General features: G+C 43.1%; 1 protein-coding gene across 1 annotated transcript; it reads left to right on the top strand.

Moving 5' to 3' along the window:
- Positions 1–13,283: 13,283 nt before the first annotated feature.
- Positions 13,284–15,761, top strand: LOC140905913 (transcription factor Sox-17-alpha-A-like). The gene is made up of 2 exons (XM_073329412.1): positions 13,284–13,797; positions 14,507–15,761. The coding sequence occupies exons 1-2, from the start codon at positions 13,500–13,502 to the stop codon at positions 15,406–15,408; spliced, it is 1,200 nt and encodes a 399-aa protein (XP_073185513.1). The 5' UTR covers positions 13,284–13,499; the 3' UTR covers positions 15,409–15,761.
- Positions 15,762–25,083: the final 9,322 nt, after the last annotated feature.

The following is a 25,083-nucleotide window of genomic DNA, read 5'->3' as shown; positions in this document are numbered from 1 at the left end:
CCAGTGTACGGTATCTGATTCATCACATCATTGTATTTAACAGTCCATTTAAAAAAAATTAACAGAAAGATAGGCTTTTCTCTACTAAAATGTGTTTCACTGCCATACAGAGAACTGAATAAAGAAACTTTTTCATATTATTTTGGCATCAAATGCTCTCATAAAAAAGAATCTTTCTATCTGTCTTGTATAATTTCAAATATCATGGGGCAGCTCTTGATCTCTTGATCTGACTATAGTTTTCTTAGGCCCCAGAACAGGGTGCTAATTGATGGCCCATGCAGTGGTGTCAGAAGGTAGGCTATGCCCTTCAAGTGCAGGCAGCTAACCGATTTTGTACTCAAATTCCCACACAGTGTTCGTCAGAAGCATGTGCGAGATGCCTGGGAGAAAGAAAATATTAATGAAAAATGGACAGGTACAAGGTGGGCAAAGAAGATTGAAGCCAGAGAAAAGAAAGCCAAGATGACAGACTTTGATCACTACAAGGTCATGAAGGCAAAGAAAATGAGGAACAGGATCATCAAGCATGAAGTAAAGAAGCTCCAGAAGCAAACTTCCAAAAAAGCATAAACTGTCAGTAGTCAGATAAAGTTCCAGTTTAATATAAACAAAAAACAAACAAAAAAACCCCAAAAACACTGTGTGCAGAGTCATGTTAAGTGTAACTAGGCTTTGACACACTTATCTGGTATAGTTACAGACAGGCAAGGATCCATGCTTTGGTGTAGCCATTGCCATCAGCGATCAATATCTCTGGTCTTTACATCATCATTATTCTAATCAAATGATCCAGTCTAGGCAACTACACATTTTAATATTGCATAGTATAAATATTTTTTAAATTAATTGTTCTGTGACAGCAACCTAATTATTTACTGCAGCAACATTATAATACAGTATTTCTTTATTTTAGTGCTGTATGAGGAAATTTGAGCCTTCTCTCATAGATCCTCTCTTATCATTGCATATCTCTTTGTTGTGAGTCTGGGTCTAATCCAACAAACACGACCTGTGTCAAGTGCATACATAGCAGGCCTGGCAGATACTCTTACCTGGCTTGCTCAGTGAATCATCCACTTGTGTTTATCAAGGTACCTGATTCCAAAGAGCCCTGCAATTCAAATGCAATTTTGATAGTCTTTTTATTTTAAATCTCTAGTAGTGGGAGAAATAATTTCACTTCAATTGAGATGAACGAGAAAATGGGTAATGGCATAAGTGTTAATCATTTCTAGGTAACCATAGGCAGCACAGATATTTTTTTCAGTTTAAGGAAACTATGATTTGTTAAAATAAAAATACCAGGTCTCAAGTTTCAGCTAATATGTTTGACATAATTGAAGTTTAGTGGGACTACAGTTCAAGTGTCAGATGGTAAATTTCTACGTTAGCTACGAAATAGCACTCAGTCGGATATAAATATGGGGCCAAATCTGGCCGCCTTTGCTCACATAATAGTTTTATTGATACCATTGAAATCAATGACAAAGCTCCCATTGACTTCGTAGTGCTTGGATTTCATCCTAACAGCATAAGAACATCAAATTGTTCCCCATAACTTACTCTATAGCCTCTCCAAGCATTTCTCTACAAAGTTATGTTGTTAGTGTTCCAGAGAACTGACCAAAGGATCAATGAGGAATAATTTACTTGATTAATTTATCCACTTTTCTATTTGCAAGTTGTTTATGAGCAGCTTGTGTTTTATTATTCTATTCATTTGAAATTATTTGCTAAATGATGTCTACAAATATTTTCAAGTTTGTAGATTGTTTGCAAGTAGTTTGCAAGCATTCAGTACTCTAAATTCGAGGTATTTTAGTTAGCTTAGTTGATGGACACACCACACGGGTCTCATTGTTGCTTCTGTTCCTTAATTGGATGAACTAAACTCTTTGAATCAGATGTCAGTGTGAATACTTGTGTTTGAATTCAGAATCCTCTTTTCATGAATATTCTCTAAAATTTGTTTACTTCGCTGTTTCTGCAACGATTTCTGCCAATAAATTTGCTCACTAGAATATTTGAAGAAAGTGAACATAGAAGGTGTTTAATACAGCCTAAGTGAAGTCTAGTTTTTATTTGAGCAAATCTTTGAATATAGTTTGAGGTATTTATCCAGTCCTAGTACAGAATGAATTGTCAAAAGAGGCAGAGGCATTTGATCTTATAAATGAGGTGCTGTTAGAAATACTGTTGTCTGTATTAATCCTGCAACTATTAGTTTTAGATTTTTAAGTAATCCTACAATATTACATATACACACTATGTGTATTATATTATTTATTATATTTATTTATTATTTATTAATGTTGCTCCTTCTTTTGTGATTCAAAAGGATCAGTACATACAGGGGTCTTAATAGCTAGCTCATTATGAAGGTGTAAGCTGGAGTTTATTCTGCCTCATGTATCATCAACAGAGTATTCGCTTATTTCTTGTTGTGGAATCTTTATTGTTGATGGTACATGAATCATAAAGAACCCAGCTTGACTTTCAGGCTGAGTTTGTGTGGCTTGCAGCTAGAAAAAAAAATCTACATGTAAACTGAGCAGTTTTGATCCAAAAATAATTGATAAACTGTAAACATGGATATTATGTCATTTTTACAAAGTTGCTTTTTAGAGTAGAATGATACTTTACATTTCTTTTCCAAAAAACTTACAGAAAATGGTTTTAGGGACATATTCTCCTCTACAACTCCCCTCAGAAATATACCTCAATATTCTACATTAATTGTCCAAAATAATACAGCTTATAAATGTTTTAGTATGGTGCTTTGGATCATTGTCAAAGATGCTATAATGTAAGGATAACTACCACATGTTTTGTATTTTAATTATTCAGTGGAAAATCTGTCCCTCGAATATTTCACAATCTTTTTTACTCAATAAAAAGCTCACTTGAGAGATGCCCATAGACTTAAACTTAACAAGCAGTAATGTTCGATGGTTTTTCCACATTCCCTACCCATATCTGTATGTGGTTTAGTAACTAAGTAACTTTATCTTATCTTTTTGTTTTAATTTCAGATGAATTTGGTGCTCCTGAAAGTGAGGGACTGATTGTGCTGGCTAGATAGTAGCATAGCATAGGGCCCAAACTCAAAGAATTGGAAAGTTGGTAGGACAGCTAAGGTGGAAATGAGTGAAAGCTACATATATTTTAACAGCTTTTGCACCTTTCCAAAGATGGCTGCAGAGCTGAATTAATTATAAAAACACTTAATTTAAATAAAGTGAGTTTTGGCTTGTGTTGTATTTCAGAGTTGCTACATGGACTTTGGTCTGGACAGCAAACCTTAAGAATTAGGTATAGTTGTGCAACAGTTGCCCAAGGACTTGAGAACCAAGTCTCTTTTGCTTCTTAGGCCTTGTCAGTACTTGGAATTAGACCATTGGCCAGTAGTGGCCAATGACGGGTGTAGTGGCACTGGTGCAGACTTGGGATATACAGAAGGAAAGCTTTGATCTGCACTGGTGAAGCTTACTTTTGCTTGAAACTGGGGTCAACTTAACCAATGGAGTTTGTGATTTTATTTGTCTGTGTTGCAGGTTTGTGCTGGTACAGCTACACGGGCTGCTGGCCAGCAGTAGCTAAATCCCAAAATATATAGACAAGACATTAAAGAAATATATTATGTAATAATTAGTTAAGAAATGGGCACGTATGGCCGATCATTCTTTAAACAAACAAACAAAAACCCAACACGCAACAACAAAGAAGTGTCTGAGCCAGGTCTACACACGAAACTTTTGCCGATGTCAGTTAGATTTTTTTAATGATATTTGTATATTGACAAAAGCCCTAGTGTAGACACCGTTATACTACTATAAAAACACTTTTTTCACCAATATAGGCTGAACCTGGTTTTTCATTTCTTGTCCCATGTGACTAGTTGATGCCTGGGTCCGGTGGCTCCTTTCAATAAGCTGGGGGGAGAAGCATTTAGGTGTGGTGGGCCCACACCCAGCTATTCCCAGTGCTTCAATAGGTACCAACATCCATCAATCTATTCCGATTATTCAACCCGCGGTGTTTCCCCATCCACAGTACTTCATTACGTGGTGCCTGTATCTGTTGGTCAGCAGCAATAGTGGTTGTAGATAGGCTGCTCTGTGGTCTCTGCTGGTAGCTCTTTCGTCATACTATGGTCTCAGAGTAGCAGCCGTGTTAGTCTGTATTCGCAAAAAGAAAAGGAGGACTTGTGGCACCTTAGAGACTAACCAATTTATTTGAGCATAAGCTTTCATGAACTACAGCTCACTTCATCGGATGCATTCAGTGGAAAAATCTCTGTCTGTGGGGTGATTAGTTTGTTGGGGCAGTGGGCACCCTCTGGTGGAGGCTGAACGGTTTGTCTACCTGTCTGTCTAGATTCTTATACAGGGCTTATCATGGTTTCAGAACATCTTTAAAGTGACATTACTATCAACTACCAAATAAGGGAATGCATCTTCTTTGATTGCTGGGATGGGCTGTGCTGGCAGTCTCCCCAGCTGGAGCAAAGGGCTAAAGGGAGAGCAGTTTCCCCCCCAGGTGGCAGTGGAGATTTGGAGGGAGCATCTAATAGATATTTGGGCCCTATATGAGATGAGTTTAATGCATTGCAGTTCCAGCTCCCACATCACTAACTCGCCACCATGCTTTGCACTACCTGGCCAAATGAATCGATATATCCATTACTCTGTTGATCTCATGCTTATAGATGTTATTTACTTCCTGTGTTTACAGCATGATGCTTTGAAGTAATTGGTAGAGATCTGCTTTGCTCTTCATAGCATGAATATTACTGCAACTATACTTCCAAAGACTAAAATGCTATAGTTACCTCCATTGCTTTGTGAATCCAAAGTGCCCCACGTCTTACAATGTGGGCTGAGTTTTATCCATACTACACCTATGCACTGGGTAAATTCTATCCTAAAGCAGCTTCAACTGGATCTGTGACAATGGAACCTCCACTACCAACTGTTCTAAATTGTTCGGTTTTGTGATCTAGACTTATATTCTGTATGGACCAGAAGTTGACAGCAAATTCATTTTTATTTGTGACACCATTGGCTATGAGCCTAAAACACCAGAATTTGAAAGTCCAGTGAATTAATCATGTCCCTTAGACTCTGAACTGAGGATAATACAGTAGTTTCATCTTGAGCCAGGCGGCCTATCTTGTTGGAATTAGTAAACTGAGTGAAGATAGTAGTGTAAAGACAATCTACTTGCAGGTTATTTGCACTTGGAGTGGGGGAATCTATCTTTCTTTTTTTTCTCTGGGTAGCTAATGAGTGGGTTTTGTTTATGTTCCTCTTTTCTAGCTTGTGGCTCCATGTGATAATTGCTGTCTCATCCCTTCTGCAAACACCCTTCAAAGAGCACTGTGCAGATATGAAAGGTGATGTTGGAGGGAGTGGACACAGGGGTTTTTCAACCCCCTGACTTTCTTCAAACACAAATAGATCATGGAAGGGAAGTAGATGCAAACTTCAGCCAGATGATTTCTAGAAAAATCTAAAACCCAATTAACGAATGACTAGTTTAAAATACCCCAGTGGCCCAAATTATTTTGGAAGCTTTTGCAATTGTTACTCTTTTTGAGAGACTTCTCGGCTGCTTTGGAAATGATCCTATGAGGTGTAGCGTTACCTCAGCTCCAACTAACCAATGAAAGTTGAGGATACTTAAAACATTTCAAATAATGTTGGGTTCTTTGTAAAGAAACATTGGGCTTGACTCTGCATCCAGTGAAGTCAGTAGATGTTTGGCCATTGAAATCAGTCAGAATTAGGCAATTGACTGTAATGAGAATGTGATCAATTTTACTGTTTAAGTAGAGTTTGTGTGCAATTATGTATGTTCCCTTTTTAACTATATCTATCATTTCACTATAACCATTAAAACTTGGAAACTATTAGTAAGGAGTTATATTGATGATAATAAAATGAAATAACTCACTGTATTGATACTTAAGAACTACCAAAAACTATAGAATATTTCATAATTTCAACGGTAACAAAAATAAGAAAAGAACACCTTTCTGATTTTTCAGATGCCTATATTTAATTCTTTAGATATAATAAGTGTCAGGGCTCAGAATGGTTTAAATTACTCATTGGAATCACAACATAAAAACAAATTCTCAACCATGGTGCACCTGTTCTGGGTTTCATTTGTAACCCTCAGCATTAAATGGATTCTTGTCCAAATCTCTTGGGTATACATAGCTCATCTGGAAATGTAAAAACAGTTTTTTTCATGAGATTTCCAATATCTCTAATTTCTGACCAAGAAATACCCCAGAAAATCTTTTTTATTATTATTGTATTTCAGCACTTTTTAGAACCAGGTTTATTGGATAATTAAAAATATTTTTCAATCTAAATACTATCCAAACTGTAGAAAGGTTTGTTTCTGTTTTAGCTTTGAAGGTTTAAAGCTATTCTTTTTTCTTGTGATCCCATGCTCAGCCCCAGTGACTATCACAACAAAAAGAAGACGGTAAGCCATCTAAAGATTTGAACCAATGATCCCAAATGTTGCATTTTTGTTGGTATCACTTCAATTAAAATACTAGCAGCAGATCACCTGTTCTGTAATTTAAATAACTGCATAATAGAATGGCAACTATTTCACTCAAAACACATTTCCTTTCCCCCTGTCTATTAGATGAAAATTTCATTTTGACACAGCAGAGAGGACTTAATATATATTGCAAAAGTGTCACTGTCTGCCGAAGAAAGCAGTGATAAATGTACAGTATAGGATTATCAATAGTACAGCAGACCTTGCAGTGAACTTTGTTGAACATTAATTCTTGTGACTTTTGAGTGAATTTAGTTTCCTCTTTGATAGCATAGATCTTAGACTATATACTTTATCAATGGAATCCGGATCGACTTTTCACTTTCACAAAGTTATTTGAATTGCATTTCTTTAAGCCATAAACTAAACAATTTGTTAACTGAAAACGTTTAGTACATGGGCTAGATTCTGATTGTAGGTACAGTTGCATAAATCTGGAGTAGCTCCACTGGCATCAGATTTATACTGGTGTAAGAACAAGCAGAATATGGCCATATGTGTGGGGGGTATTAAACTAATTTTTATAGGGTGTAAAATTCTAGGGGAGGGTTAATCTTGTGGCTTTTCATTTGTTTTTAAAAATTGTGACTGTTTTTTGGAGTTGTGTTTTAAAAATTGTATTTATTTACTGTATTATACACAATAGCCTATGACTTGTATGATATATTAAGAATAATAATTTTTGAAACCGCTAACTTTCACAGCTTTGTTTAAGTGAAACTGGGGTTGGCTAATAAATTAAGACATACGTTCATTTTGACAATCATTTTTAGTGTGTGTTTGGGTGTGAAATCTAATTTTCAGAAGCAGAAATGCATTTAAAAATATAACTTGATTGATGGTAACATTCTGCATGGGCCCCAAATCTTCCATTACCTTTCAGTCTCTCAAAGACCAATTCCCAAATTGAAGGACAGTGGGACAGCAGTGGTAAAGGAAAGTTTACAAAATGTATTCAGATTGAATAAGAATGAGCTAACTGGTACATTTAAGAATAAAATGAAGGATGAGCCTTGGGACTAGATGTATCTGTCACCAACTTGGAGTTGCTATTTCTGGGCCTGATCGGGCCCACAATTAAGTTAATTACAATTTTGACAATGACTTACATAGCACTACCTTGGCTCCAAATATAACGTATACCTTGGCTTTAAATATAATTGATTTGGGGTAAAACTTTCAAAAGCACCTAAAACTTTCATTAATCTAGGCACTTAAGTCACTTTGAAAGTGGAACTTTAGGCTAAGTTGTTTAGGCACTTGAAAAATGTACCTCAGATCTCAGAGGGGAAAATTCTCTCTTTTGTCCTATCTCTGCTTTAGAATTGCTTCATATGCCTGGACCTAGCCATTTCCATCAGCCTCCTTCTTCAAAAGCCCCTCATTTTAAACATAAAAATTGATTGACTATAAAGTTATCAAATCCGCAGAGAAAAAGGGAGAAGCTCTTTGGTACATGGAGTCTCCCAGAATACCCAAGATTGGACTTCAACTGATCAGAATAGCTTTCCAGAAAATCACTTCCCACCCAGATCGGCTCCTTGCCTTTACCAGAGAAGGAGTGTAATGCTACCACGAGGAGGAAGGAGGTTATTATATTCTTCTCTGTGGATCAGCACCAAATCCAGTGGGACACATACGCTTGGCTAATGGGTGACTGGATTTGGCAGAGATGGTAGCACCGAGGGGCTGGTGTAAATCCAGAGGAACCCACCTGAAGTCAGTGGAATTTCTCTGTATTTACACCGCAGTAATCGCAATAGAAATCTGGTCCAGGGTGGGTGGTTGTAACTTGCCAGTTGGTAACAGCAGCGAACTGGCCAGGCTGAGGGTAGCTTATTTGAAAGCTGGAAGGCAGGAGAGCTGCCCGCTGGCAGGCAGGCTGGGAGCCGCAGCGTGGGCGGCAGAAGAAGGGCGCAGCTCCCCTCTGGGCTGGCTCCGGCCTTGGGAAGGCTCAGCCTGGCTTCGGGGCTGGCGGAGCTGCAGCTAGGGTGGGTGGCCACTCCTCAGTGCCTCGCCCTGGAGGAGCCCGATCCGCACTTCCAGCGGCGTCCATCGGGAGCGGCTTGAGTGAAGGCAAGAGGAGTGGGGACCCCCGTGTGAGAGGGGTCCGGAGCCGAGCCCCCGGCTCCTCCGGGACGCGCTGAGGGAAAGGGGGCCGCGCAGCGCCGCCTGGGGCTGGGTTGGGAAGGGCCCGGCAGCCCCACGGCGAGGGCCGGGCAGGGAGCGTCAAGCCGCCGGAGGAGCGGGAACGCGCATTTCCGCCTTCCCAGCCCCACGGGAGCGGGCTGCAGCGCCCAGGCCGGCCCGGAAGCGGGGAGCCGGGGGCGCCCGGAGGGACGAGACCGCCTCAGCCTCCCTGGCCTGAGCACGTCCCTCTCCCAGCCGCGCCTGCCCGCGGCTCTGTGATCTCTGGCGGCGGGGGGTGGATGTCCCCGCTGGGCCGCGTTATGGAGCCCCCCGCCCGACTCGCGATCAGCCAGGCTCGGGGCTTGTCTGGCCCGGAGCTCCAGCAGAGCCGCTTTCCGAGAGCCCTTGGCATCGGGCGGACCGTGCAGGACTGTAAACATGCAGGTTGATGAGTGTACCTGGGGGCCAGCCCAGTCCTTCCTGGGGTGGGAAAGTGCGTGTACCTCGGGGTAGGCAGTCCCGCCGCGGACCCGTGCCCTGCTCCCCTCTGCAAAGGCCCTTCCTTCCCCACCCGAAGGGGAGGCGGTTTCTTTCTTTTAGAAAGAAAAGGGGAAAAACCCACACCCAACAAACTTGTATGTGTGCAAGGACGTTATTGTTTTAGCTTGTTCGCCGACCTATTGTCTATTCATACAAACGGCCAAGCCCTGCGTTCCTTCTGGAAGCGATACACAGACATGGACAGACAGCTCCTGGCTCCGTGTGTGTGTGAGTGTGAGCGAGACAGCGTGGTGTGTGAAAGACAGAGAGAGATTACACCAACCAGCTGAAACACACACACAACTGCTGGGGAATATACTTTAAAATTAATCATTCATCCCGCTTTATTCATTGGTTGGCAAAGAACAAATGGTTGTCGCTTTGATTTTACCATTTTAACATTCGTATGTCGTCCCCCTCTTATATTTCTAACTTGACAACCCCAAAATGGCATTTCTCTGCCTCGCAGTATTTTCAGGCAGTGTTACTTGGATTGCTGGGAGCGTCGACTGTAAGTGCTGTCCCGAGGTGCACGATTGTTCCTTTTAAACACACACACACGCACACAAAGTTCTTGTCTTGAGAAACAGCGCGATTTGCAGGAAACCCTCCGGATGTTTGCTGCTTTTCATGTGGCATTTGTGGTCGACTCTGATAACGCTGGGAGCACCACTTCCAACACCACTTTTTGTAATGGAACTGAAATAGAAACACATCTTTGTTGAAGAATCCCTCCAGTTCGTTACCTCACACACACTTTTAGATTCGCAAGTTTAAAAGGTCAATAAATCAGAAAGCTGCACTCTCAGTGGCATTGTTAGGTTGGGAAAGTTAACGAATGACACCCCCCCTGCCGTCCCCGGTTCGTGTGAGGGTGAAGGTTTTTGGATACACATGTCCCAAGTACAGGCTGCTTTAGTAACTCCTAAGGAAAACGAAGTTTAGCAGTGGGCACAACTTGATGCGTTCTAATTCAATTCAGTCTCAACCGTCAGGATGCTTTGGTGTAAATAGGCTGGCTTGGAATTCGGGAATAAAGCATGCACACGGTGAAACAGAACAGGGGGAGGGTGGGTCATCTATCCAAACACCATGACACCAGACGCTCTGGAAGGGTCACACGCTGCCAAATTTTCCATACAGATCAGCAGGCTTTTACTTTCTCGGCTTGGGTTCAAAACACGCCTTATATTCCCTTTGATCCCAGATCAACGAGCTGTAGAAACTGCACAAAGCTCCCAAACAAAGTCAGCGGCGGTTTGCTTCTTTCATAACCTCATGTTCATTATATGAAAAGACGTTTTCTCCAATGCTAGAAATTGCAGCACAGGAATTGCAGAAATTGCATAAACGCTGGCGTGAATTTTATGTATAGTCGTTCACTAAATTTGCAGAGCTATTAAAATGTTTGCTCCGCAGCATTTCTTCCTCTTCAAGTTGGATGTTCCCAAAAGTACTTGCGCTGTCCTTGAATTTGAAAAGGACTGCTTGAATGTACCCTCGTCCAGGGGTCAGATCTTGCAGAAGGTAGGAATTGTGTCTGAGCTAAATCATAAGGACTGGGCCCCAATGCAGCGGGGGATTGATCCGAAGTCAATGGAAGTCTATTCACTCCAATAGGTTTTAAATCAGCCCTTGAAAAACAATCAGCAGCAGATCAGTTGGGAGCTAATAGTTCGCTTTCTCTTTTAATTTTAAGTTATCTTGATTTCCCCCTCTTACTTCGAATATGCACCAAGGTGCAATAAAAGGGATGTAAATTTTCCCGTCGCGTTAATTAAATTCAGATAAAAGATATTTTTCCCAGTAATCCACTAATATGTGACTCATTGCTGAGAAACTACTAAACCCCTAGCCGAGGACTCTGAGGGGTCCAGTGTCAACAGAACATCCAGACTGGGCACGAAATTAAAGCCACAGCCACAAATATATATGTAAAAAATCTTGGATGATGACCATATTTAAAAAAAAGAAAAAAGAAAGAACACGAAGGGAGAAAGGCTTAAGGAGAGAGAACCGGGGTTAGCTCAATATAATTTGTATTTGAACCCATGAAAAATTAATTCTAATTGGCGTTTCTGATTGTTGTAATCAATTATACTAGAATAATGCATTTTTGCAGGCAAAATTAAAATAACTATATTGTTGAATTTATTTTAAAGCTAATTTTAAATATATAATGTTGTGGAAATATTATTTTGGTACTGGGACAGTTTGCGGCTATTTATAAAAAGCAGCTTATTTTCGTAACGATTTGTGTAGCATCTGCCACACAAGCCAAAGAGACAAAGATACATTTAAATTCTTGCCCTTGATAATTCTCAGTTTTGTGTGTTCTGTTCCCAAACTTTCTCCGCTCTAGCAAACATTCACATGGGGAAAATCCCAAAATGTGGTTTTTTTTTCTTTTTAAGGATGTTACTGAAACTAGCCCTTTGCTAGCGGGTTGGAATCTTTGCGACAGGGATAAATGCCGTTTTCTGTACGAAATACACAACGTCCTAACACTAGGATTTGAACACACGAATTTATAAAAGACACAGGAGAAATCTAAGCATTTCTATGGCTTTAGAAAAGGGGACACAAAAGGCTTCCAATCACTAAAGTTAGTTACTTGGGTCACAGTAGTGCATCTCAAGATATTGCTTCTTAAATCTCTAGGACATATTTCAATTTTAAAGGAATAGATTCCAATTTTACAAGAAACATGAAATAAAATGCTGGATTTCATTAAAGGCGAGGCTGAGTTCATTCATGAATCCAGGAGAGGATTCATGTAGTGTTAGATTATTTGCCTGTAGCTGTTGTCCAAACAAAGGTGTCCTTAACCAAATAAGCCTCTTTGATCTTATGTTTAAAGCTCGGCGCTGTTCTAAGATAAGCATTCATGCATTTAATAGCGCCATATAACAATGCAAACATTAACCTGAGACCTTTATAAGAAGTTGTAATTTTGATTACCTTGTATGCCACATGAAGACACAATCTAATATGTAAATATATATGTATATATAAAATATAATGCATGTATCGCTATGTGATCTGATTTTATGTTTATGTTTGCAAAATACCCAGCTACGTATATTTACTTAACAGTTGTTTACCTCATATATTCATGTTACGAGCATGGTATGTTCACCATAATTCTAAATACCCAAAGCATCTGAGGTGAAAAGATTGTTTGTAAAGGTCAACACAAGTACTGAGCGTTGTATTACCACGTCCAGGTTGTATACATTGGAAACACATCACTGAAAATCTATTGTTTGTACGGATTACAAGAAGGAAACGTTGATGTGAGGGTATTTAATGCGCTATTCATTGGATGCAAAGTATTGAGATGCCCCTTTAACCTACGTGTGAAAGATGTTCCTTCTCGAGGCTACTAAGCTGGATATTTCTATGCTAGTTATGAAAGTTAGAGAAAAGAGGTATCAGGTATTGCTAATGATTTAGCTAATCCCCTCCCAGCCAAACCCGACCTACAAATTAAAAACCTGTGGGACCAACATGAAGCTTGTGCCATCCTATTGACGGTTCTGCTTTTCCTAATATTTCTCTGTCTTGACTATTTATATATTACAAGCTCTTGGGGACTGCTTAGGCTTCAGTGCTTGTACAATGCGTAGCCAATAGGTGCTGCTCTTGTCTGGCCCCAGTTCAAGTCATCACCAACATAATACTCATTACCGGGATATATTCAACTATATTACAAATGAGTTTACATATCCTTAAAAGGGGATTTGTCACAATATATAGAGCATACCCATAGGAGCTCTTTCCCCGCGCATTCTGATCTGAATCCCGGAAAAATGGGTCGCCGCCCGGCGCTGTCTGTCTTGTAACCTGCCCAGGTAAAGAGTAGCTGGAAAGGGCGGGGCTGGGACTCTTCCATTCCCCGCTCGGAGCCTCGAGCCCCCTGTCACCTTCCCAGCCCAGACCCCGCCCCCGCCCCGCCATTGGCCGCGGCTCCGGGTAAATAGGGCCGCGCTCTGACAGCTGCCAGCAGTGAGCCGGGTGCCCCCCACCCCCCACCCCAGACCCTGCTTCGACCAGCGGCGAACCCGCGCCCAGGCCCCGCGCGCCCAGCCTGCCAGCGGCGCTGTCCCTGCTGCCCCAGCCGAGCCAGGGGAGAGGGCGCTGCTCGGAGCAGACGGTCCTTTTCCTCCCAGCTGTGCCCGGGGAGGGGTCGGAGGCGGGTCCGCTTCAGCCCGGCTCCTCCCGGTGGCTCCGGCTCCCCCGAGATGAGCAGCCCCGATGCGGGATACGCCAGCAGCGACGACCAGACGCAGGCAAGGTGCTCGCTCCCCATCATGATGCCGGCCCTGGGTCCCTGCCAGTGGGCAGAGTCCCTGAGCCCCCTCGCAGACGCCAAGGTGAAGAGTGAGGCGGCCCCGGCGGGGGCTGCGAGCAGCCGGGCCAAAAGCGAGTCCCGCATCCGCCGGCCCATGAACGCCTTCATGGTGTGGGCCAAGGACGAGCGCAAGCGGCTGGCGCAGCAGAACCCGGACCTGCACAACGCGGAGCTCAGCAAGATGCTGGGTGAGTGTCCGCTCGTGACCCGGCACCTGAGCCGGGCCAGGGGGGCTTTTCCCCTCCCACCGGCCCGGCGCTGGGACGCCCTGGGCGGTCCCAGCAGGCTGCGAGCGGCGGGCCGGGCACGTTACCGAGTGCTGCGGGTACCTGCCCCGAGGGCGCGGCGGCTGCGGGGCCCGGGCTGGCGCGCTGCGGGCAGAGGGTACGGGAGAAATTGCCAATGCCTCTTGCCCGGGGCCTGGGTTAGCGAGGGGAGCTGGAGGCTGCGGGTGGGGGCAGTGGAGAAGCCGGGGGTTGTGTGCGGGGCGCACGGGAGTTGGGTGCGGAGGAGAGGCGGGGCCAGGTGGCGGGTGTGGGGCGCCCTGGGGGCCTGGGGGTGGGGGGCGCGCCCGGGGTGGTAGGGGAGACGGAGGCGGCCGAGCGTGGGTGTGTGCGTGGGGGGGGGCGCCCTGGGGGGGTGGAGGCGGCTAGGCTCTGGTGGGGCGCGCCCGGGGTGGTAGGGGAGACGGAGGCGGCCGAGCGTGGGTGTGTGCGTGGGGGGGGCGCCCTGGGAGGGTGGAGGCGGCTAGGCTCTGGTGGGGCGCGCCCGGGGTGGTAGGGGAGACGGAGGCGGCCGGGTGCCCGGTGGGGAGCGCACTGGCGGGATGGAGGCGGCCCGGGGCTGGTTGGGGGCGCAGGGAAGAGCCGCAGGGTGACGCGCTGTGTCGCCCCGCAGGGAAGGCCTGGAAGGCGCTGTCGCTGGCGGAGAAGCGGCCGTTCGTGGAGGAGGCGGAGCGGCTGCGGGTGCAGCACATGCAGGACCATCCCAACTACAAGTACCGGCCGCGCCGGCGGAAGCAGGTGAAGCGCCTGAAGCGCGTGGAAAGCGGCTTCCTGCCGCACGGGCTGGCGGAGGCGCCGGGCGCCGAGCTGGCCAGCGAGGGCAGCAGGATGTGCGTGGAGAGCCTGGCCCTGCCCTACCCGGAGCAGGGCTACCCCGCCGTGCAGAGCGCGCTGCCCCCGGCGCTGGGCCACTACCGGGACTGCCAGCCCCTGGCTGCCGCCTTCGACGGCTACAACCTGCCGACCCCGGACCCCTCCCCGCTGGACGCGGCGGAGAGCGAGCCGGCCTTCTTCACGCCGCCCCTGCAGGACGAGTGTCAGCTGGCGCCCTACGGCTACCCCGCGGCCGAGTACCCCGCGCACGGCGCCGAGAGCCAGGCCAGCGCCGCGCTCCGCAGGCACCTGCCCCGCGCCGAGCCGCTGGGCCAGCTCAGCTCCCTGCAGAGCCTGCTGGGCTGCCAGGGCCCCCTGCACGCCTACTACGGGCAGCTGTGCCAGCCCGCCGGCCCGGCCCGCGCTCCCCAGCTCCCGCCGCAGCCCTGCCAGCCCTCGCCGCCGCCCGAGGCGCAGCAGTGCAGGGAGCCCCTGGAGCACCTGTCGCAGGACGACCTGCTGGGCGACGTGGATCGCACCGAATTCGAGCAGTACCTGCACTTCGCCTGCAAGCCCGAGCTCGGGCTCCACTTCCAGGGCCACGAAGCCGGCCTGCCCGCGCCGGACGCCCACGGGCCCATCTCCTCGGTGGTTTCGGACGCAAGTACTGCTGTGTATTACTGCGCTTACCCGGACGCCTAAGACTCCCAGTCGCGGGGACTGTGGCGGACTCCCTGGCGCTGGGAAGCCTTGGACAGAAGGGTGTGTGCTTTGCTCCTATTTATGTAATTTATTGGAATCTTGAGAACTGCCAGTTGACAGAGACCCGCTCAAGGTTTGAGAGACAGCTCTCCATCTGATCCCCACGTGGTGCAATTCTGGTGTTTCATCCTGAACTGAACATTAAAACTATTTAAACTTCAGATAGCTGCACAGTTGGACTGTAACTTATCAGCTCCTGGAAGAGTTCACGATGCTGTTTAAATGTTGTGACTGTTCGATTTTATACATATGGAATTTGGGTTTTGTACAGACTAATTTTGCACTTTTACAAATAAAGGGAAAAATAATAAAATTGTTCATTTTTATATCCCCTTACCTCTACGATTACTATTATTTTAATGTATATGATAATTACTGGATTGTTCCCTTTTGTAGCTAACTACTTTGATAAATGTCCTGTTTTCATTCCAAACCTTTACAGTGAGAACTCCATCATACATAAATATAAGTCTTCGGAGGTAAAGTCAAACGAATTTTTTTCCCCAATAAATGGCGGGGAAATGCTAAATATCTCTCCCCTCAAAATATTGTTTTCTCTTAAAAAATCAATATCTGAATTTTCAGGGATTTGGGTTGGAGAGACTAATAAGAGTCTGACTGAACTTTAAAAAGTTAATAGAACCTCCTTTATCTGTATGCTTGTAGTGAAATCCAAGTTAAAGCGGAAAGGAAAGATGACACCAAAATATTTAAGTTCTTGGTTGTGCATCTGATGAGTCATCCAGACGTTTGAATTCATTGGGAACAGGATCGTCCTTTAAAAGTGCCAATCACCAAATGCAACCAACTCGCGTAGAAATAATGTAGTCTGCGACTGAATACCTGTCTTCAGTGTGTGTGGAAGAGGATTCACTTATGGGAAAAGACTGAGGGGAGTCAATGTCCCCCCAAGCATAAGTTGGACACTGTATTTTAGTGAACACACTGTAACACGCATGTGAAAATCAGGGCCTTCTAGAGTTCAATTTTCCATAGCTGATTCCCAAATATTCAGGAAGCTGTTATTTTTGCAACGGAGCATTCCTTTAATAAGTCAAAATAGGCATTTAGACGTTAGTGTTCTTATTGGGAAGCATTACTTCTCCATTTAGGTCTGACCGTGCGAATATGCCAGTGCCACTTCAGACAGAAAAGTCTTTCAGTGCGGTCGTTCCAGTGTTACTGTTAAATACACATGTATAATTATATGGGATTAAAATGTTTAATTTCAGAAAACAGTTTCAACTAAGAGGAAGTAGGGGTGGATCAAATGGTTCCATTAGATTTATAAATTCATATTCAGTTTTAGGGCAGGCTTCTGCTTCCTTTATTTATCGTAAGTAACACTTCACTCCCAGTGAAATCAATGGCACTATGTGAAGTATTGTACTGCGGGGGGCAGAACAGAGCCCTTGGAGATGGGGTGAGAGGGAAGGTCTAGCTATCCTATGATTAACTTGACTTTTATCTGGACAGTGAAATGAAATAGTGTCCTTTTTCAAATTCAATTTAATTAGGTTTTGGTTTCTGTTGATGAAAGAAAGCAAGATACCTGAAAACTGATGCAGACAGTGCCTGATCCATGAATGCTGGATCAGGCCCGAAAGCAGTTATGTGGTATCATAGCATATGAAATGTAGCATATGACTTCATCATCGTAGCAACTTTTGAATTAGAACACAAACCTCACTTTCTTTGTACAATGTTCTACTCTCAAGATTCTTTAAACAATGGGCTTCATTCCCTGTTGCTCTTTTCACTGTGCAGTGGTGGTGTGACTATGATGTGTGCTGTATATTCCACACCATTCTGTGTCTCCTCACTCAGGTTAGCTGAGAGCAGATCCGTTGTGTTTGGAATTATACAGATAATTATTTTGTCTTAATATCTGAAAAAAAATACGATATTGGGCATAAGGTTTGCCTACCAGTAATAAAACAATTCGGTACATATCATAAGGGGGAGGCCCGTTCAACCAAATTAATTAGGACCAGATTTCAAATGGTACCATACCTTTGCTTGCCTACATTTTTTGCACCTGGAAATTACAGGCACAATTTAGATAATTTATACTTCCAAATACTTGATTGTATATGCAGTTGGATTTAAATATTCTAAATTACCTAGGTGCCTAGCAGAGATTTTGCAGAAACATATCAGTGTGGTATTTGAGGGAAAGGGAAAATACTACTTAAAAGATGCATTAATTTACTTTTCATTGCTTTTCCTTACAATCCACTTGCATTCTGCTTTACTCTAAACATTAGAGCCCCACTTCCAGATGATGGCCGTGTGTGAAAAGGGTCATGACTTGACCAAAAATGGTAAAATTTTCAAAGCATGTCAAATTATTCCTATGCTGCCTTTTGGGAAAGGCCATCCGGATCTTTTTCTGCTCCATTTGTGTACGTGCAAAATCATAGATCTGTTTTATCATATGAAAGGCTACAGAAGGATATTAGACGTCCTTAGTTGATATTAAAAAGTGTGTGTGTGAGGGGGATTATTTATTCCAGTTTTTGATGTGACTACGTTGAATGAGCTACGTGGACCTTACAGTTTTAGCCAAATATCACTGAACATTTTCTGTTAGGTAAAGAAATTAGCAGGAAGTCCATTTTGGACTGGCTATCTAGAGCAAGACTAGGACATATTATTCGCCAGTAGCTAGGCATAATACAAGGTTGAAGCACCAGCTGGGGTTGGTAGAATCGTGGCTGTTGCGATCAGCCCAGCAGCTCTCCAAGCAGATGCCGGAGCAGAAATCGGCATAAATTAGGATGCCCTGATCCCATGCAGAGACCCCTGAAAATGTAAGCATAAAAATGTATCTGTAATAGAGCTTTCAACCTGCACATATATTTCAGCTAATCGGACAAATTCAGTGAAAACAGTCAAATTCCCCGCAATCTCAATGAGAAAATTAGACGTTCATATTTGACCAAAAATCACCTTTAGAGAAATGTTTCTAAGGACTGATATATACGATACCCACTCAAATATGCTGGAAAAGTACCGCGGTGGTATTTTGTTTGTTTGAATTACCGTGCCTTTAATAATGCAGGCCACAGCCAGGGATGGAAAATAGTTTCAATTAATCACTTTTCACCCGTCCTTTTTGGCAGAAATTGTCTTGGTTCGTCCCTCGGTCTGAAATTGCTTGGAAATAAATAGGTGAGTTTTTGTGTTTTTTCAAAGTCAGAGCAACATCTCTAGCTGTTTTCGAGGTATCCGTTGAATCCCTTTCCTTGTCTCCACCCCCACCGTAAAATTGCCACCCCCTTTTCACATAGTTCAAAAATGGGTGAACTTTGAAATTTGTCATGTACATAAATTATGTCCATGACCAAATGTGCGAATAGTTTACATAACAATGATAGAGCTGGGAATACTTAACCGGTGAGTGTTCTTCTATACATTTCGCCTCTTTTTTTTGAGGGAGGGGTACTGTGTGTGTGTGTGTGGGGGGGGGAGAATGGCAACTGTGTACAGTTTATGAACACGTTTATTCACTAATCAAACATATTTGACAGATCGCGTCTATGAATATTTTTTGGTATGTAGATAATTCCTCAACAGTTCGATTAGAGTATTTAACATCTGAAATTTGGGACGTGCCTTTTAGTTTGATTTGATACATGGTTTAGTTGATATAGTTCCTCTTCCGCGTTTGAGTAAGAATCAAGCACTCCCTTTTAGGAGCTCAAAGTTGACTCTGAATATTCGGACAAGTTAATTTAAAACGTAGCACGTTTGTGAACTACCCCAGCACTCCGGGTAACATTTCTAACAGTGCCTCTGCCTTGACTTTCAGAACATGAGACTTAAATTAGGCTCCTAAATCACGTAGCCACTTCTGACAATGTTACACAATGTTCTCTAGGATTATGTATGGAAAGTGACTATAGAAAGCCCAGGAAAATAGCCCAAGTGAATTTAGTTCTGATTGGTAAGAATGTTCCTGGACAATTTGTTGAAACATGTAATCACTTAAGCATTTGTTATCATGCTTTGAAGGCGTTTGCGACACATTTGTAGCAGACTCTGAAGTCCTGCTTTAGTTCACGTTCTCTGGGTCCATCCTGTCAGAGACCAGATCTGCTGCTGATGGGGGAACAATTTACATAAATACTATGTTAAATGTTCTCTTGAACCATACACAGTCTCTGCTCATCCTTACCACCTCCCCCTCCCTCCTAAGCAAAAACAAAGGCCTCTCCACTGCCTTAACATCAGGATTAGAAGCAAGTCCTGGCCCCGGGAAAAAGAGCTTGCAATTTGAAGTTTTCATATTTTCACTTGCCAGGATACAACAATCAGCTTAACCTAGCCTTGGGGTGTGCGTGTGTGTCTGTGTGTGGAAAGGTCTTCAGCTAAACAATAACGTTAGCAAGTCAGATTCTTAAATCCATTTATTTAGACGAAGTGTGAACTCTGTCCTAGGATTTCTAAACCTAATTAAGATCACTTAAACCCCAAGGTTATTAAGGTTGGGCTTCTTCCTATTTAAAAATCCCACACCAAGTAATGACTCAGCTATACCAAACTACCTTGTTGAGGTGCCTAATCGCAGCACCTGACACAGTAAAGCACATACCGTGCTGTGTAGTTGAGTGCATGTGAGTTTTGACATTTTTTACAATTTCCCTGTTAGAGCTGGTGTATTCCCAGTTCTGCACAGATTTCAGTAAATCTGTACTATAAATCTATGTCTACATAGGAAAGTTTTGAGGGTATAATCTATGGTGTGAATTTAAAGCAATATAGTTATATCAGATAGCCCTTGTGTGAACACTCTTATATGTTTACTCAGGGACTTATTACAGAAAAGTTATTTAGGAATAATTTTGTGTGTGGACTCTCTTATCCCAGAATAAGAGTGCCTGGTTCTGGTTTAGTTTAATATATTTTTAAGAAAAGAGGGAAAAGGCACTCAGATTATTCCAGAATAAGAGTGTCCACACATGGATTTATTCAGAATAACTATTCCAGAATAGCTATTTATATCCACAATCTACCTTACTTCAAATTAATTTTCAAGAGTAGATCTTGTCTACATAAAGAAATGAATTCGGATTAAGGTAGGGTGTGAATTTAAAGTGGAATAGTTATTCCTGAATAGCTCCATGTGCAAATCAGGAACAGCTATTCTGCTTTAAATTCACAAGCCCTAAAGCCTTTTTACAGTTTGATTTATGTTGCCTGGGAAATGGTTTTATTAACTTCACCCCAAAAAGGTACTCACAGCAGAACAAGAGTGTCCAATTATACAGATACAAGGGTGTAGAGGGCTCTGACAGACCAGTTACAGCAGCAGGTCAATTAAATCAGCCTGATGCTGAAAATGGCAGCTGGAGCTGAAGACCCAGCTGCACCAGGGCTCCCAGTGTCGCTAATGCTGGTGTAGTTATAGTGGTGTTAGCAACGATGGGACATTTTTATTAAAACTCCCTAGTTTTAATAAAAAGGCCTTGATGAGGCCTTAAATGCAGACTTGCCCCCTTTTTTTTACATTTAGGCTCAATCTAAACTATACAAAGACCCATGTTAGGGAGAACAGTTAAATCAGATCTGTCTTCACTTCAGGACTATATAAATCAGTGAGCTGATTTTATAGAGGCTATGGATTAAAGGCTCTGATCCTTTGAACACAATTCCCACAGACTTTACTGAATGAAGCTAATTTGATATAAACAGGATTAAATTGGTTTGTACAGCAGGGGTTTGCACTGATTTAACCAGGTAGATTTAAAATCAATTCAATTTCACCCAAAGCAACTTTGTTTCTAGTATAGACAAGGTCTTAGCTTGTAAACTCTTTCTGGCAGGGACCAAGCCCTCCTATACGTCTCTTGAAAGCTTTTGGGAGCTATTGTAATGTAAACACCATTATTAATTTGTTGTTATTTCACTAGTGTCTAGAGGCAGCATCTGAGATCAGCATCAGGCCTGACAGGGGCAGGGGTAGCTGGGGTAAGACTGGGGGATGGGGTGAGGAAAGGTGGAGAGCTGAGCAGAGGTTAGGATAGGGTAGGTGAAAGAGGAGCTGGGGTGGGAGCAGTAGGAGCTAGGGAATGGATGGGGATCAAAGGAGCTGGCACAGGAAATAGGTATGGGGGCGGGGTAGCATGGGAGGTTAGAGCCAGTAGAAGCTGGGGCAAGTTGTGGGAACGGGACAGTATGTTTTATCCATTCCCACAACTCCTACCCTGTCTGTCAGTCTATTTAGATTGTAAAATCTTTGGGGCAGGGATTATCTACTACTTTGTGTTTGTACAGTGCCTAGCACAAGAGGGCCCCATTCTTGGTTGGTCTTTAGGTACTACCATAATAAATATGATTAATAATCATTAATCAGAGCCTCATTGTAGGAGGCATCATACAGACACATACCAAGAGACAGTCCCTGCTCTGAAGACTTTATAGCTTAAATCAACAACAATGACAAATGGTAGGAGGAGAAATGATCAACTACCTCAATGTAATACACTTCTGCAAATTCTGCTGGAGCCAGGACCAGAGGCCCCAGTTCTGTAAACAAATACTAGCTTAACTTTAACCACAGGAATAATTAAGTGCTTGCAAGATTGGGGAGGGGGGTCACTCTTTCCCTCAGTTTCCCATTTGTAACATAAAAATAATGTTACTTCCTTTCCCATACCCCTTTTCTCTTTTGTCAGTTTGGACTGAAAGCTCTTCAGGACAGGGACTGTGTCCTACTATTTGTCCAGTATCTAGCACAGTGTACTGTGCAGCTGGGACTCCCAGTCAATGGGACTACACAGGTGTTTAATGTTAACCACCTCTCTAAATGTTTGGGCCTAAGTGACTTACCAAGGCCATACAGGGAGTCAGTGGCAGAGCCAGGAACTGAACCAAGAGCTAGCTCTTGGTCTAGTGCCTTAACTATTCATGTCATTTTCAGTATTTCCATTTAAAGTCATGAGTGACTTTCTGTTAGTACAGAAGCTGTCCCCGCTGCTCTTTTGTCATATGTTTACAGGAAGAAAAAACAAAGTTGGTAGTGGGAATAAAACCCAGAAATGTGTATACAGCATAGTATTCAGCTGTGCACACAAAATCCATGTACAATTGAGTTATTGACCCAATCTCCCTAGTACCTACCCGTTAGAGGAAGGAACTGCATAGAGTCATCTTGTTTCTGGCAAGTATCTATAATAAATAATACATTAATAATATGTTATTTGCTCCTGTACAAGGCTCTTCCATCTGAGGATCTCATAGTGCTTTACAAATGCCTATGGATTTTGCCTCACAGCATCCCTTGTGACTAAGGTACGTTTATGATATACAACTTCTAAAATGTGTATAGAACAACCATTTTTATTTTTATTTGTATATTTTGGAGGCAGCATGGGGCATGTCTACTCTTCCCCCAATGAGATCCTATGTCCCTCTTTATTCTCTACTTTTTTGTGCTTGGATATCACTAATATACAGGAAGGGTGGTGGTGATCCAGAACAGGAGCTCCTCCATCTGCATTAAGAAAAGGAGTACTTGTGGAGCATCAAATCCTATGAAGGTGTTACCAGCAGTGCCCAGAGCACATTGAAGGAATGACAGGCTTCGGCCTGTAGTCAGCAAAAGGTGACTTAAGTAATGCGCTGGCCTGTGACTATAACTATGGTTTTACTCCAAAGTTTCTGTTTCCTAAGTGTATGTAAATTCCATGGGACTATGTACAGCCAGCCTCCCAAGTATTCTGCCATCCCTGCACTGCAGAACTGTGACGCAGATTCTGTTTACAATTTTAAAACAAACAGTGTTTCTAGTCCTTAGGGTTGTGAAGATAAAGTTTGTAACCGAGGCAGGTATATATTGCTAGGGATGCAGAAACTCAGCCTACCCCAGCTGAAAGTCACCTCTACACCCATTCTTAGGACAGGCAGAAAACGGGGAGACCAGAGGATCATCCCCTCCCGGTTAGGAAAATCATCTACCTTTAGATGGCAAAACCAGCACCAGCGTTCCCCACAGCATGCTGGATGCTGAGCGTCTCACTGTCAAAGCCTCCAGTTTCCCCAGATCATAGAATCATAGAATATCAGGGTTGGAAGGGACCCCAGAAGGTCATCTAGTCCAACCCCCTGCTCCAAGCAGGACCAATTCCCAGTTAAATCATCGATTCCCAGTTAAATCATCAATTCCCAGTTAAATCATCATTTCTAAGATGCGATTATGTTTTGCCTGTACAAAATCTGCTACCTTTGAAAATGTAGTGGCAAGGTAAAATAAACAGGATTGACTATCAGCATCAATAGCATAAGAGTGCTTGTACCATTCATTTCTATATTCCATGTAATATAACCATCCTGTGAAATCATTGCAAAACCAGGAGGCAGAAAACGTAGGGACAATATGTGGGGCTGTGAAATAATATTTTTCTTGCACCTGTCAAGCCGTTGAATTTTTCAGTAAATAAAAAAAAAATCCATTGCTCATTACAATGCTGCAAGATGTAAGAAGGGGGCAAATTCCTGATTTGAGATTTGAGTCGTTTAGATTAATGTTAATCTAAAGAATATAGATGATTTGCTGGGAGATTAAATTGCTGTTCAAATCTACTCTGCAGGTCAAGGTGTTTTATATATATATATATATATATTTCCGGATGGGTTTGGTCTGCACTGGTTTCTGTAACATCTGCCAAACAAGCCGACAACGACCCCTTTCAATCACCACTGGCCTTGATCCTTCTTGACCAGTGTGTGTTCCATTCCCAAATCCTTTCCCCTCCAGCAAACGATTCGATGGAATGGTTTCTCTTTGTGGAGCCCGTCGTTACACTACTCACTTGCTAATGGTTTGGGTCCTTTGTGGTAGATTAAGGGCTAAATTAATGGGTTAAATTACCTTCTTTTATAAGAAATACACAAAATTGCGTGCATGTTACCATTGGAAACAGAAGCATCGGAAGAAATCTAAAGAAGCCAAAGGAATTAGTATATTTGCTTTTAGAGAAGAAGACGACCAAAAAACAAACAAAACCAAAACCAAAACCACCCTCCCCCCCCTACCCAAAACAAACGAACGCACAATCCCCTTGGTCATCATGGGTACTTGGCACTTAAACTCTAAGGTTCTGGGCACTGCAGCCAGTCATAACACTGCATATGTTTAACATTATCCGGTGATTTCCTCTTTCACCCTTGCCAGCGATTTGGTGGAGAAGAGTTGACAAAGAGTTGTATATTTTATCGGGGGGTGGGGGTGGGGAGTGTTGTGCTCCATTGCCAGATGGACTTAATTAACCGAAAGCATGATTCATTCATAAATTCAATATTCATTTATTTGCCGAGAGCGGTGCAAACAGACTTCCTTATCTAAATAAGAATCTCTCACACTCTAATGTTTAAAGACACTTGATGTTTTCTGACAGCATTGATATATTTAATTATAATACATTTGAAAAACAAAAATATTTCATAAAGAGACAATTAAAAGGCAATTTTTAGGACACCCTATAGCACTTATTTCAGAAAGAAATCGGTATAATTTTAACCTCACTTACACACCTTTCGATATAAAACACAACCAGGGACACGTTTCACGTTAAATAAACTGAGCGTTGCTTAGTTCTTAATACTGGGACA

Source organism: Lepidochelys kempii, chromosome 2, assembly GCF_965140265.1.
Source record: "Lepidochelys kempii isolate rLepKem1 chromosome 2, rLepKem1.hap2, whole genome shotgun sequence".
Lineage (NCBI taxonomy): Eukaryota > Metazoa > Chordata > Testudines > Cheloniidae > Lepidochelys > Lepidochelys kempii.
This window is presented reverse-complemented; position numbering and strand designations above follow the sequence as displayed.

Coding starts and splice junctions, on each gene's coding strand:
- LOC140905913 (XM_073329412.1), top strand. CDS start 13,500: ATGAGCAGCCCCGATGCGGGATACGCCAGCAGCGACGACCAGACGCAG. Junction 13,798..14,506: donor GGAGCTCAGCAAGATGCTGG/GTGAGTGTCCGC, acceptor GTCGCCCCGCAG/GGAAGGCCTGGAAGGCGCTG.